The sequence below is a fragment of the Daldinia caldariorum genome (genome assembly GCF_022478825.1).
Source record: "Daldinia caldariorum strain CBS 122874 unplaced genomic scaffold F4812scaffold_8, whole genome shotgun sequence".
NCBI lineage: Eukaryota > Fungi > Ascomycota > Sordariomycetes > Xylariales > Hypoxylaceae > Daldinia > Daldinia caldariorum.
Window position 1 is genome coordinate 928,974 of NW_025953044.1, and position 13,063 is coordinate 942,036.

General features: G+C 46.9%; 6 protein-coding genes across 6 annotated transcripts; 4 read left to right on the forward strand and 2 right to left on the reverse strand.

The window, feature by feature from the left end:
- Positions 1-709: 709 nt before the first annotated feature.
- F4812DRAFT_387122 (glycoside hydrolase family 43 protein) lies at positions 710-3,164 on the forward strand. Its single transcript, XM_047932079.1, has one exon. It carries the CDS (start codon positions 927-929, stop codon positions 2,733-2,735), a length of 1,809 nt encoding a protein of 602 aa, XP_047790327.1. The 5' UTR covers positions 710-926; the 3' UTR covers positions 2,736-3,164.
- Positions 3,165-3,593: 429 nt separating this feature from the next.
- Positions 3,594-4,176, reverse strand: F4812DRAFT_459297 (marvel domain-containing protein; the record flags this gene model as incomplete). The annotated part of the gene is made up of 2 exons (XM_047937518.1): positions 3,594-3,788; positions 3,874-4,176. The coding sequence occupies 2 exons, from the start codon at positions 4,174-4,176 to the stop codon at positions 3,594-3,596; spliced, it is 498 nt and encodes a 165-aa protein (XP_047790328.1).
- A 1,412-nt stretch (positions 4,177-5,588) lies between these two features.
- Positions 5,589-7,083, forward strand: F4812DRAFT_428500 (uncharacterized protein). Its single transcript, XM_047934197.1, has 4 exons — positions 5,589-5,713; positions 5,849-6,402; positions 6,453-6,647; positions 6,706-7,083. The coding sequence occupies exons 2-4, from the start codon at positions 5,973-5,975 to the stop codon at positions 6,852-6,854; spliced, it is 774 nt and encodes a 257-aa protein (XP_047790329.1). The 5' UTR covers positions 5,589-5,713; positions 5,849-5,972; the 3' UTR covers positions 6,855-7,083.
- A 1,680-nt stretch (positions 7,084-8,763) lies between these two features.
- On the forward strand, positions 8,764-9,293 carry F4812DRAFT_459299 (uncharacterized protein; the record flags this gene model as incomplete). The annotated part of the gene is made up of 2 exons (XM_047937519.1): positions 8,764-8,785; positions 8,860-9,293. The coding sequence occupies 2 exons, from the start codon at positions 8,764-8,766 to the stop codon at positions 9,291-9,293; spliced, it is 456 nt and encodes a 151-aa protein (XP_047790330.1).
- Positions 9,294-9,748: 455 nt separating this feature from the next.
- Positions 9,749-12,667, forward strand: F4812DRAFT_428503 (peptide-N4-(N-acetyl-beta-glucosaminyl)asparagine amidase A). Its single transcript, XM_047934198.1, has 2 exons — positions 9,749-10,556; positions 10,636-12,667. Exons 1-2 carry the CDS (start codon positions 10,106-10,108, stop codon positions 12,390-12,392), a joined length of 2,208 nt encoding a protein of 735 aa, XP_047790331.1. The 5' UTR covers positions 9,749-10,105; the 3' UTR covers positions 12,393-12,667.
- A 43-nt stretch (positions 12,668-12,710) lies between these two features.
- Positions 12,711-13,023, reverse strand: F4812DRAFT_428506 (uncharacterized protein). The gene has a single exon (XM_047934199.1). It carries the CDS (start codon positions 12,985-12,987, stop codon positions 12,826-12,828), a length of 162 nt encoding a protein of 53 aa, XP_047790332.1. The 5' UTR covers positions 12,988-13,023; the 3' UTR covers positions 12,711-12,825.
- Between the last annotated feature and the right edge of the window lie 40 nt (positions 13,024-13,063).

Genomic DNA, 13,063 nt, shown 5'->3' on the forward strand with positions numbered 1-13,063 from the left:
CATCTCCGCCGTTCCGTCATAGGTTTATTTAGTTTGTTTAGGGGCATGCGGGCATTATCTAAGACCAATTAGTATCGAGGAATTGAGTTGGCATTGCATTGGTTGATACCGGGAGACGGCAGTGTTTGGTAGATATTATAGCACGAAATTGCTAATGCTTAGAGGAATGGGGCCCAATGATGTTTGCACTTACAACCAACGCCACTGAAGATATCTACTACCTATAGCTTTGGGATCTGCGGTATAAAAAAAAGTAGAAGTATAAGAATATTGAAGTATAACTAAACAGAGAAGTAAATATTTCGACTAAAATTTACAACATGATAATATACTATATCTATGATAGTATTATATATAACCCACGATGGAGAACGTTTAGGTAACTTATATAACATGAGGAAAATGGCAAGATGAAGAGTTGTATGTATACAAGTGCCAAGAAAACACCGCCACTTTTAGCGATAACACAAGTTTTGTCCGGATGAATAGACATAAGTATACCTTAGCAAAGCCTTCTACACTCAATCACGGTGACAAATAGTCAATATCACCTTGAAGAATTAACAGAACATCAGGCACATGGAGTAAACCACAAAAACTTACAAGTATGATCAAGTCGCCCGCACCTACGGTAGCGAGACAGGGGTAGCGAGAAAACACTCCAGATCTATACCCCAACTAATCGTAGCTACCTCCATAATTCGACGGAGAATTCTATACTTATTCGGTTAAATCAAGCTGGGATCACCGAACCACCAGCTATTAACCGGTAAGCGATGATGTCTTCATTAACAAGAACAGCGTCCCGTCGCGTGGGCGGTAGTAGCCTAGCGAACTACACTCGTATCCCATGCCAGATGGAGGAGTAGAGAAAAAGAAGAGGAAAAAAAAATAGGAAAGAAAAAAAAGGAGGAGGAAACAATACGATGAGGTTCTCGTCTCTGAATGCTCACGTGGCGCTCTTGGCGGTTGTGGCTTCATCCGCAGCGGTGCAGGCCAGTAATTCCACCTATTACAATCCCGTGCTGCCGGGTTGGCACTCGGATCCGTCGTGCACGCAGGTCGACGGGACATTCTTCTGCGTGACGTCTACTTTCATCTCCTTCCCGGGGCTTCCCATATACGCGTCCAAGGACCTGATAAACTGGAAGCTGATCAGCCATGCGTGGAACCGCGAGAGCCAGCTCCCCGGCATCAGCTGGAACACCACCGACCAGCAGCAGGGCATGTACGCGGCGACCATCCGCCACCGCGACGACCAGTTCTACGTTATCTGCGAGTACCTCGGTATGCCGCAGGGGAATATAGGCGTGTTGTTCAAGTCGCGCGATCCCTTTACCGATGAAGCCTGGAGCGATCCTGTTACTTTCCACGCAGATAAGATCGATCCGGACTTGTTTTGGGACGACGACGGCAGGGCCTACGTGGCGACGCAGGGCATTATCCTCCAGGAGATCGACCTCGACACCGGCGAAGTCAGCCAACCGCCTACCAGTCTCTGGAACGGGACAGGAGGTGTATGGCCCGAAGGCCCGCATCTGTATAGGAAGGATGGCTGGTATTATTTGATGATTGCCGAGGGCGGTACCGACATGGACCATTCCATCACCATCGCTCGATCCCGTCGTCTAACCGGGCCCTACGAAGCTTACGCGAACAACCCTATCCTAACGAACCGCGGCACCGACGAGTACTTCCAGACCGTGGGCCACGGCGACTTATTCCAAGACGCCGACGGAAACTGGTGGGGCATGGCTCTAGCCACGCGCTCGGGACCCCAACGCGAGATCTTCCCGATGGGTCGCGAAACAGTGCTCTTCCCCGTGACGTGGGAAGAAGGCGAATGGCCCGTCCTGCAGCCGGTCCGCGGCAAGATGACCGGGCGGGCCTTACCCCCTCCCAACCGCGCCGTCCCCGGAAACGGCCCCTTCAACTCCGACCCGGACGTGTACGATTTCGAGGAAGGCACTGCCATCTCGCGGAACCTGGTGCACTGGCGCGTGCCGCGGGCCGGCGCGTTCTCCGTCACGAGCCGCGGCCTGAAAATCGTGCCCAGCCGCAACAATCTCACCGGCACGCCCTCCTCCTCCTCCTCAGCTTCCCCCGAGCTCAGCGGCCAGCAGGGCCTATCTTTCATCGGCCGCCGACAGACCGACACGCTGTTCGGCTTCAGCGTGGACCTGGCGTTCGCCCCGCGACACGTCGGCCAGGAGGCCGGCGTCACCGTGTTCCTCACGCAGCTCGCCCACGTCGACCTCGGCGTCGTGCTCTTGCCCGGTAGCAGCTCGGATCCGACCTGCGCGTCGCGACACAAGCGTGACGGGGCTAAGGCACAGCCGCAGTTAGCGCTTCGGTTCCGGGCCGAGGGTGCGGGTGCGGGTGCGGGGAACCTCGCCTCGCCGCGGACCGTTGGCGTGCCGGCGGAGTGGTTCGATGGTGGCGATGGTGGCGGCAAGGGCTCTATCAGGCTTTTCATCGAGACGGCGAACGCGACGCACTACCGGCTCTCCGCCGCGGCGGCCGCGGACCCGGAGGTCAGGATCGGCGTTGGCACGGCGTCCGCGGGGCTAGTGAGCGGTGGCAGCGGGTCTTTTGTGGGAAGCTTGGTTGGCGCGTACGCGACGTGCAACGGGGCCGGGGTGGGTGTGGCGTGTCCGGAAGGAGGGGAGGCGTATTTTACGCGCTGGAGGTATGCGGGCGCGGGCCAGTACGTCTCGGAGACGGAGGTGGTGTAGATGGATAGTTTGGCTTATCCTGGCTCCGGTAGAGTTGAGTTCCAACGTAATTTTAGCTGGCCGTTTGCCACTTACAAACGAAGTGGCTACCACTCTGGAGACCTTAAAGACGAGCTTTTCCAGCGTTATGATACGTGCTATTGAAATAGACAAAGGATCTATTGTATCTGCTTGCGTAGATCTCGCGTAAGATTCTCTAGGACGAGAGTTTGAGTTAGGAAGCTAGCGAAGCCAACTATTGAATACTCTTATATCAACAATTGTCTCTTGTCCATTTGAGGCTGTATCCCATACCACATACCTTTTGGCTCGACGATATTCGCTTAGCCACTGTTGTTTTCCTGTCAAGCTTCCAATGACCTAAACTTAATAAGATGCTTTAACTTAAAAGCAAAGTTTATATTATAGATACCGCATAGGCATCTTAATTATTCAAGTGCTCAACTAACTTAATCATGCCTATTTCCTCCATCATGCGTAATCCAAGCCCCTTTACGGACTATACCAATCGCATTTCATATTCCAGGCGCAAACAAAATTAAAAAAACAGGTAAGCATCCAATGCGTATGAAACACATTTAGCAAGTTTCTTCCAACCATTCGAAGACGAAGCTTTAAGCGCCCGCGCAAGACATGAATTCCATCAGAGGATTTACCCCCGAGAATACACGCCGACCCGAACGCCAAGCCCGCCTTCCCCGTGTTTATTCATGACTCCGTCTCCCTACAACCCTTCATCATACACTCAATAACCGGACCTCCCAAATTTCGCATGCATTACTCGTTTCGCCAAGTCGTAGCATACATACATCCAAACCGGCCGTACTGAAAATAATAGTTGTCGATCCGATCAACAGCCTATACGCCGATCTGGGACATATTAGGACCGCGAACGGAGCCACCTGAGCGCCGGAGCTCTCTCAAGACGAAGAAGAGGCTAGTAGCCAGTGAGGCGAACAGGAACCATAAGAACACGGTGCTAGCCTGGATCTCACGGCAGCGCTTTTCGTTATTGTAGGAACCGAATGCGATGTAGTCGCTAGGTTTGCGCCCCTAAAAATAAGAAAGAAAAAAGCCAAAAGGTTAATGAAGTGGATCGATTTTATACGAGCGGAGTTAGATGGGTGGGTTTACATACCAAATTGGAACAGTTCACTGCCTGTAGCTTTGCGGAGAAGACGATAGCACCGATGAAGGTGAAGAGAACAGAAAGGCCATCGAGAGCGAGGGCCACGATGGGGATTGCGATGGCGGCGACGAAGTGCGAAATTAACCCGTAGAGGATAGCCAACCAGGAGACCGCGCATACGAACATGATAAAGTTGATGGCGGATTCGGAGCCGCTAATGTTGCTTGCGATAACATTGCCGACGAGCGCGGTGATCAGCAGGACGAGGATGAGCTCCACGATGCGTAGCACCGACTTGATCATAGTCTCCATATTGGCGAAAAGTACTTTCTTGGTATCGTGAGATGTTAAAGTGGTTTATTTTAAGCGAGGTAGTAAACGCTATAGACGAAGGCTTAGTTAGAGGCCAATGCGTCGACAAAATATCGTCGAATTACAAGGGCGGCTGACGATCGACGAAAGATAGTGCGGAGTTTGGTGGGTATGTTATGATGCGCATGTATGTTGATGCTAAAATGGTTTTAGAGAAGTGGGATGTAGAAGTGTGAGGTACATATATGTTAGGTTAGGTTAGGTGGGAAAGATGACCGGGTGATTTATTGATCTGTGGTTGCGGGATAACAGCCTACATACCTAAGGTTAGGTAGGTACCTTCCCCTAAATGTACAATACATGCACATGCAATTCCCTTGTAATTATGCTGCTTTTAGCAGGTGTTGTTTCTCTATATATCAGTCGTTGTTTCTGAATTCGCAACCTATGACCTCATTGGATTTTCCTTACTATTCTAGAAGTACATAGTAGGTAGTGACGTGCACAATAACCTGTGGCGCATATGCTAATTCGACCTTTGTTAGGGAAACTTAAATAAATGGTTACTCGAGATTTGCCAATACAGAATTTATTCTAGGTACATACTTCTTAGTACCTTTGATTACATAGTATACCATCATCATTTTCGCCTGCGGCCTCCGATGTGTTATAGGTATTGCCAACCTACCAAATTTCTTTCAAGTTCCAAGTTCAGCTAGGCACATAAAGAACACCATCAAAGTCGCACTGAATCCACGGTTGGCCGGGCAGTCAGCTCACAAACGGGCCAATCACACCAACGTCTCGCGACTCCGCACCACCCGCGTTGTTTTAAGGATCCGTTCCCCGATGAGATCTATTAATTCCGGATGATTGGCTGTTATTGCTTCTCCAAGTTTAGCATTTTGACCCAGCAACCGCGAGCCGCGCGGGACCCTGCATCTTTATCTCATCCCGCTCGCTATATAAATCCAGGTCCAAGTCGAGAGATTGGTTTTATTATTTGCGGCATACCATGTTCAATAGGTAATATTTAAAAGACAATCGGTTTGTTTCTAAATTATAAAAAATTCTCTAAATGAATAATAGATTTACATTATTACCAGTAAATTCGAAGCTTTTACTTTCTGGCTTCGTTTTATACTTTACGCACTTACTTCTATTCCGTACCAGTATTATGTAACGTTAGGTAATCCCGAATCCCCCGAAGATAGCCTTCGGTTAAAATTCGGGTGTCTTAGGTAAGGGCGTCCAAACCCCAAGGTTTCCAAGTACAGGTATGTAATGTACAATGAAATACCTAGGTACATCCGTTTCCGAGCACAGGGTCGACAGCTCGTTGCATCACCATGCATGTAAGTGCACTATTTATGGCTGCCCAGGTACGTACTGCGAACTAATTGAACAAAAGCTCCTAATTTTTTTTTCTGCGCCGAATTTCCTGAGCTCACTGTCATGTCATGATAATGCGATAGGTACTACGGTTCTTTTAACAAATTACGGGTTTGAACACTTAAGAATTGGCGACCGTCATCAGGTAGGGGGTTCTATTTTTTTTTTTTTTTTTTTTCGTCTTATCTGGTTAGACCCAATAGGATCTTATTATTATTAGCTACGTCCCGCAATGTTTGTAGCGGCGCAACCGGATATAGGTCTCACTAACCTCCCGAAGCTTCTCGTCCGAATCCACCGGAACTATTAGCAAATACCTCTACATTTGCAGCTCACTTACTATGCTCATTCTCCCCGCGACGTAAACGCCCTAAATATTAACTTTTAAACAGAGGCCGCGCAAAATGCCTCCGGTTTACTCCCGTTTGTTCGAACCAATGTGGGTGCGCGTACTGCGGCAGACCACATCCACCTTAGGGAGAGGAGCGTGGAGGCGCACTTTCGTCTCTAAATCGCAGCAAACTGTGTCTCTTTCTACTTCAATAACTTCTCCGTATGCGATACGACGACCTACGATATTAGACATTCTATCCAAATCATCCAAGCAACCGTTACGTTCGACCCGCCGATCATTTCACCGAACTTCCCGCCTACGAAACGCAAAATCTACTCCGAAGGATGCCGCAGCTAAGGAGCCGCAGGGGTTCACGGCCAGGATGAAAAAGTTGTCAAGAGAATATGGCTGGGCGGCTTTAGGAGTTTATCTGGGATTAACCGTCCTCGATTTTCCATTCTGCTTCCTACTAGTCCGATCTGTTGGGACGGAGAGGATAGGTCGGTGGTGACGGTATCAAGAGGAAGGGCTTCTTGCTAACGGAACCTAGGCGCAATCGAACACTGGGTTGTATCAAACGTCTCCAAATTAATACCGGAGTCCGTCCGGACTAGGTGGCGTGAATACCGCCAAGCCCTCAAAGAAGCCGAAAAAGAAAATCGCGGTGATGCCGAAATTAGTGAAAAAGCTGAGGTAGTCGGCTGGGGTGTAGAGGAGGCTGAGCAGAGGCACAAGGCCGAAGCTAGTAAGTTTTATAGAGGAGATATGTGTCCCAATCTTCAGGTACTCACACAAACTCGTAGGTCTTGGAACCCAGTTAGCTCTTGCCTATGCGGTACATAAAAGCTTCATCTTCCTTCGAGTGCCCTTAACCGCAGCGATAACGCCTAAGGTTGTTCAAAAGCTACGGTCATGGGGTTGGAAGATCGGAAAGCGACCAACCAAGCGGTAAGCGAAGTTGATTCTCGAATAAAAAAGAGCTTTGGTTACAGCAGAGCCTCTCTATTATGAGTTATGAAGTATATCTCTCTAGGTTGAAGGTTACAGGGATAACTTGTATAATAAATCCAAGGGGGGTGTAAGTAAGATCGATAAAAGGCCACTAGACTCACTCCACATAGAAGATAAAATAGCACCGAAAGAAACCGAGAAAATAAAATCCAACTCGACGATGTACTCCGCTTCGTGATCGAAGAACGAGTAGACGAGAACCATTATAACCATATGTGATTTCGTCATAGGAAAGCCGGTGGTACCGTGATTTTGCTAATTCTAGCGGCATCTGTTATACGACGGCAACATACAGCAGACGTGAGAGTTACACGCCACTTATTAAAAATTAAGCTGGCTCCAATCTCATCGTACAGAAGACAATTCTATTCGACTACATACGAGTTGGTGGGTCCCACAGCAACTTGCGTTAGGATATCAGATGGAGAATAGGGTTGCGACTAATTCAGACTATTCACAGGATTTGCCTTTGAAAACAGCAGGCCCCATTATATTCGACCTTGTAGGGTAACTCACTCATCGGCGAGTTCGAGAAAAGGCGTAACAGAAATAATCATTGGTGCCACTGTCAAAATAGAGTTCAATAGGTACCTTGGCATGGCGGTCGACTTTAACACGACTAAGTTATCAGATCTGCCCTAGGTCATTACCTACCTCTTACACTATGTATATGGGGCTTAAATTAATATTTTCAACCATTTTAACACTACCACCCATAAGGCTATTACCGCAGCTATAGGGCTATTATTACAACCACGTGGCTATTACTACGACTGTAGCTGCGACCATAAGGCTATAAAAGGGTATTTTCGTAATCGAAAGTCTATGTGGCCTACTGATGGCACAAGACTGGCTATTTTCACATCGATGAGATAATATCAGCTACTAATGGCGTCTTCGACTACTTCGGACATACTCCCGGTTTGCCACAGCTAGTGTCCCTTGAAACTAGTCAAGATTCTCCCGAGACTAGATATGAGCCACTTACTCGACGGTCAGGTAGCGTATATGTCATGTACCTGAATAAGGCCCCTATATTTTTCAACTGGGTTGCTGCAACAGGGATTGCGCTGACGGGATTCAGCACGACTTAGGAAAACCATTGGCTTGGAAAGCCTCTTGGATAGTCCCATAGAAATGGAATACGGGCATTCGGGAATAAGAGGGAAGAGAGAAACCCTAGATAGGTAGGTAATGAGTCGAAGCTTTACATCGGACTGGCCGGGCAAGCCTGGCAGATCATCAAGCAGATATGTTATTCCTCTCCGACCGTGTCAAGTCACCTTGTCTAGCCTACGTATACTGATATTACGTGTATAAGAGTCTAATACCAACGGCGTATTATCAACATTATTAGTTCCCCAAGTAAAGCCCCGCTTGATTAACGAAGGCAAATATGTAGCTTCATGAAAAGAAAAGTCAACTTTACAGTAGGTATCTATGCCTCGTTGATAGCTAGTGGGAAACTTACTTGACACGTCTTCGTTTTATAACCTACCTAGGTAGGTATCTACAACTCGCGTTTATCGAGTATGATCCCAGAGATAATCAAAAGCTTTGGTCTTTTCGGCATTCCCTCAGAATTCGAAACTCTAAACCTGAAGCATGCAGTGAACATTACACGTCTTTGAAGGGACTTTAGGTACGAGCGCATAGTTAAGCAACCTAACTCTATGGACATATAAACTGTGTCGGATCGCCCTTGACCCCGATTAATTCCCCGCCACACATGGAAGCAGCATATATAACTACCTAGGTAGAAACACATCTAGAAGCACATGCCGTAGCATGCAATTCACTATCAATTCACTATGAACACCAACCTACAAATATTGAGATTATTTCTCACCATGTTCCACCTAAATAACGAAGGTATATATATCAAGCAATCCAATCCTTATCCTACTTCTTCTCGAGATCCTAGGGCTAATACGTACCTAACCTAGATGCTCTGCTCAACGAAGACGAAGACGGTAGCAAAAACGAGACGTCCAAAATAGAGCCGCATTCAGGAAACCATGTTTCTCCAATACCGTTGGAAGACGAGACGCCCGAAATAGAGCTGGATTCAGGAAACTATGTTCCTGCAATACCGTTGGAAGACGTGCTACCGAAAGCCAAGTTGTACCTAGACGTTGCGAGAGATACCCCCGAGGCTTTCGATAATCCGCTTATCACAGCCATACTCAAGATCACCCTAGAGATGATCTGGCAGAGATTACTCGAACGGCAACATTACGTTATGTCGAGCCCCGAGTTTGCCATCTTCAACTTCTTCCGAGGCTCGTTCGGGGACGAGAAAAGTGCTCAGGTGGCTGTTAAAGCGACGGCAATCTATTGGGAGAATACTTGGGGTGACGACACAGATTACGGAGAGTAATACAAATACCTTACCACATGCCAACTTGAGAGTTTGAATTATACACGGTTTGCTTTTTTTCTTCTTTCTATTAGCAAGCAAATAATAATAAACTTGAATTGATGAAGCTGAGACTAAGGTTATCGGGCTACGTTCATTGTGTGTATCTTGTTGTTGTATTGTTCATCTTCCAAAGGGAATCTCTAATGTGTGGGATGTTTACCTACTTCCTATAAGTACCTACCTAGGTTCCTAAATACCTAACATAACAATACAAAAGAATGGGGTGATGAAAGTCTTATCGAAAGGCGTGACGACGACAAGAATTGAAAGATGTGTATGATTCGTGCTTCGTACGGCACGGCTTGCCCCACTACGGTAACCTTACTACTATGTACATAGTACAGGGTGCCCCACATTCGCATTACAGGATACCCCAACTTCCAACTTCCAACCTTGGAACTTCCACCATTGATGATGGAGCAACCTTAGAAGGGGCTTCTTCCCCTTTAATACTGCCTGTGTATAGGTAAATTAACCTCTCCAACGTCCTTACCTAACCCAACCTACCCGTTTACCTAATTGGGATTTTAGGTTTGTTCTTTTTTCTTTTTGAAGCAGCATTGCAGGTAAATTTGTACTTTTGTCATACTCAGCTCTGCGTTCTGCGTTCTGCAATCAAGCTCCAAGCTCCAAGCTTCACCTATAATAAGGTCATCGCTCGAACTTTGCCGCCATTTGCAACGCCAACCCTAATTTTAAGATGATCAGTTTTATATAACTAGCCGCGCATTTTTCACTCTCTTTTATCCATTAAATTTACCTTGTCCAGGATGGTTCCTCAGACATCCGAAAAGACAACGTTTAGTCTCGCAGCAACTCAGCACCAGCACCAGCATCATGGTCACATTCTTTTGAGACGCCCCAACGTCGCTACCGACATCCGATCACGATCACGATCACGGTTTAAATTAATTTCGGCCCTTTCTACCTTACTTTTGCTCGCTTGGTATATAAAACTCAACTTTGAGCAATGTCCTTCCCTTCTAGATCTCAAACAAGTCACACGGTCGGAACTTGAGCCTCAAGTCTCGCGTGTAATTCCCGCCGAGGCACAGACTAAGGCGCCGCTGGAGTGTTTTGAAGTCGCTCAACCCGTGCTTACTCCTGGTGGCCCGTCGGGCAACGGGTTGACGCGTATAGATAATGTCTCTCAGGATAACTCTTGCTCGGTCTTATTGATGGAGCATGTTTTTGCATTTAGCTATGGCACACCATTTGTTGGTAGGTTACCCCAGGATATCCGGGTGCCTGGGTAAACTTACGCATACACGCTCTTGGTGGACAACCTAATAGTGAATAGGAACTTATACGCCGCCGAACTGCTCTTTTAACCGGGTTATTATGAACTTTACTGTTGTCTCGCAAGGCCGCCAGTTTGATCGCTTAGCGTTGATGTACTTTGGCGACACCGAAGTATGGCGGACTTCGACTGCAGAACCAACACTACCTCCGGGCATACGTTGGACATTTTTGAAAGACATGACCGAGTACCTTTACTTTTGGAAATCCTCCCAGAAACTAATATTCGACCTGGGCAACTTGGTAGATGACAAGTACACTGGGTCATTTAATGCTACACTAACTGCTACTTTCTTTGTAGCTGACCTCGAGACCGATAAAGCACGTCCTGCAGACTTAGTTATCCCCATCTCTGCGAGGAAAGGCGGTTCTGATGGAGCAAGTCATTTCACGCTTCCGGCAGATGAGGCAACAAATACTATCAGTTTCCCTCGGAACGTCAATCGAGCTGTCTTCAGTGTCTCGGCAAATGGACAGGCTTCGGAGGAGTTCTGGTGGGGAAATGTCCCGCAGAGCCATGTTCTCACATTTACCCAAACTGTTGGACAACTTCCTGGACTTTCTCCCTTTCGCGAGGTCCAGTTGCTCATCGATGGCAAGCTCGCCGGGGCGCAATGGCCGTTCCCGGTGATATTTACGGGCGGAGTGGTGCCTAGTCTGCATCGGCCCATCGTTGGCCTGCAGGCTTTTGATCTAAGAGAGCACCAAATCGATATAACTCCTTGGTTGCCTCTGCTATGCGACGGCGTCGATCACACGTTTTCTATCAAGGTCGCCGGCGTAAATAATTCAGAAAATAGTACCGATCTTACACTTACAGAAAGAGTCAATGACAGTTGGTACGTTACGGGTAAAATATTCCTATGGTTGGATGACGAGGGATCAGTGACTACTGGTACTGGTCCTTCAGTGGAAATCTCGGGACCGACCATTTCGCTTTCAAGCCAAGTCGCGCAGAACGCGACAGGATTTAACGAAACCCTCGCTTTTAACATGACAGTTCAGAGAAGTATTACTATTAAATCAGCTATTAAGTCGAAAAATCAAAATGGGGAGAGTACTTGGTCTCAAAGCCTCTCCTACTCGAATCGAGCTGTGATGTCGAACTTTGGGACCACCCAAAGTAATGATTTTAGCATTACTGGAACGGATTCCACGACCGGGCCTGCTACCACTTATAAAGCTATTTATAGTTATCCGCTATATTGTAATCAAACATACTTAAGATCACCCCAGGGTAATCTAACGATAGGTGCCCATCTGATAGAAGGGTTTGAACTTCAGGTCGAAGGGGATTCCGTCTTCCCTACAGGCCTTGAGGCTTTTGAAGGCAGCAATAGTGCTGGAAAGAGTCGGTATTCCACTTCGCATATAAAAACCCATCGCGACGGTAGCGCGTTCTTCTTCCAGACGGGAGATGGCAGGAACAGTTCTGGTTACGGCTCGACCAACCAGGTTTTCTACTTCGGTGGCTCCAACCAAAACGCTACGCTGCAAGTTGCGGGTAGTGTTGACGAGCTATACTTCAGAAATGTAACAGTGGCGAATGGAACAGTGGTGTTCGACACGGAGAGGTTGGCAGGAGAAAAGACTCGTGATTTCAGTCGGGTATCAGAGCTTCATAATTCGGCCGAGGCTTCTTTGACCTTGTTTGCTTATGTCCCTGGTAAGATACTAGGATGGAGGACTTTCACGGAAAAAGAGACGGATAGTCACAGAATACTTAGCGGGCCTTCTAGACAAGTGAAGATTGCTTGAAAGGTCCCTAAGCTTTACTACGAGAGAAGGTCTGTTATAAGGTAACTAATCATAATAAATACTAGAGAATAGTCTTAATTACTAATTATAGGTAAAAATGCGTATGTTAATGATTATACTTGGCTGTTAAGTTGTGGTCTATGCCATGAGCTATGATTGATTCCTCCATTCCCTTCCTGATACTCGGTGTTCCCCGGAGTTTCTCAACAACCTTTAATATCTTAGTGTTTTCGATATCCCCTTAACTATTAGAATAATTCCGAATCATTGATCATGCACTCTAATTTATTTTGCACCCGCAGTACAGAAATTCACAACCCCAAATTCAACTTTGACATATATTAAAATGAGCTTGAATAACACCCGTCATTTCTCAAGTAATCTAGCTAGCTAGGAACCCTACTGTAAGAGGTATCTAACAGTTCATATCCCACTAGAAATCCATAAACATAACATGACATAAAACATAATGCGTGAAATCATAGGATAGGAGGAGGGGTATACGCCGATATAGTAAGCAAATCCCACCGAAAGAAGAAAAGAAAAAGAAAAAGAAAAAGAAAGGGAAAAGGAAAAAGACAAAATGCAAACCCATCAGGTGTCAGCACTCAAACTCGACACATTGACAAACGCCACGCTAGAAACGCTCAAACCTAACCCAATTAGACCTT

Bases quoted from the DNA above. Each gene is read 5' to 3' on its own strand.
- F4812DRAFT_387122 (XM_047932079.1), top strand. From the start codon at position 927: ATGAGGTTCTCGTCTCTGAATGCTCACGTGGCGCTCTTGGCGGTTGTG.
- F4812DRAFT_428500 (XM_047934197.1), top strand. From the start codon at position 5,973: ATGCCTCCGGTTTACTCCCGTTTGTTCGAACCAATGTGGGTGCGCGTA. The intron at 6,403-6,452 runs GTCGGTGGTGAC...AACGGAACCTAG, and splicing joins TGTTGGGACGGAGAGGATAG to GCGCAATCGAACACTGGGTT. The intron at 6,648-6,705 runs GTAAGTTTTATA...ACAAACTCGTAG, and splicing joins GAGGCACAAGGCCGAAGCTA to GTCTTGGAACCCAGTTAGCT.
- F4812DRAFT_428503 (XM_047934198.1), top strand. From the start codon at position 10,106: ATGGTTCCTCAGACATCCGAAAAGACAACGTTTAGTCTCGCAGCAACT. The intron at 10,557-10,635 runs GTAGGTTACCCC...AATAGTGAATAG, and splicing joins CTATGGCACACCATTTGTTG to GAACTTATACGCCGCCGAAC.
- F4812DRAFT_428506 (XM_047934199.1), bottom strand. From the start codon at position 12,987: ATGGGTTTGCATTTTGTCTTTTTCCTTTTCCCTTTCTTTTTCTTTTTC.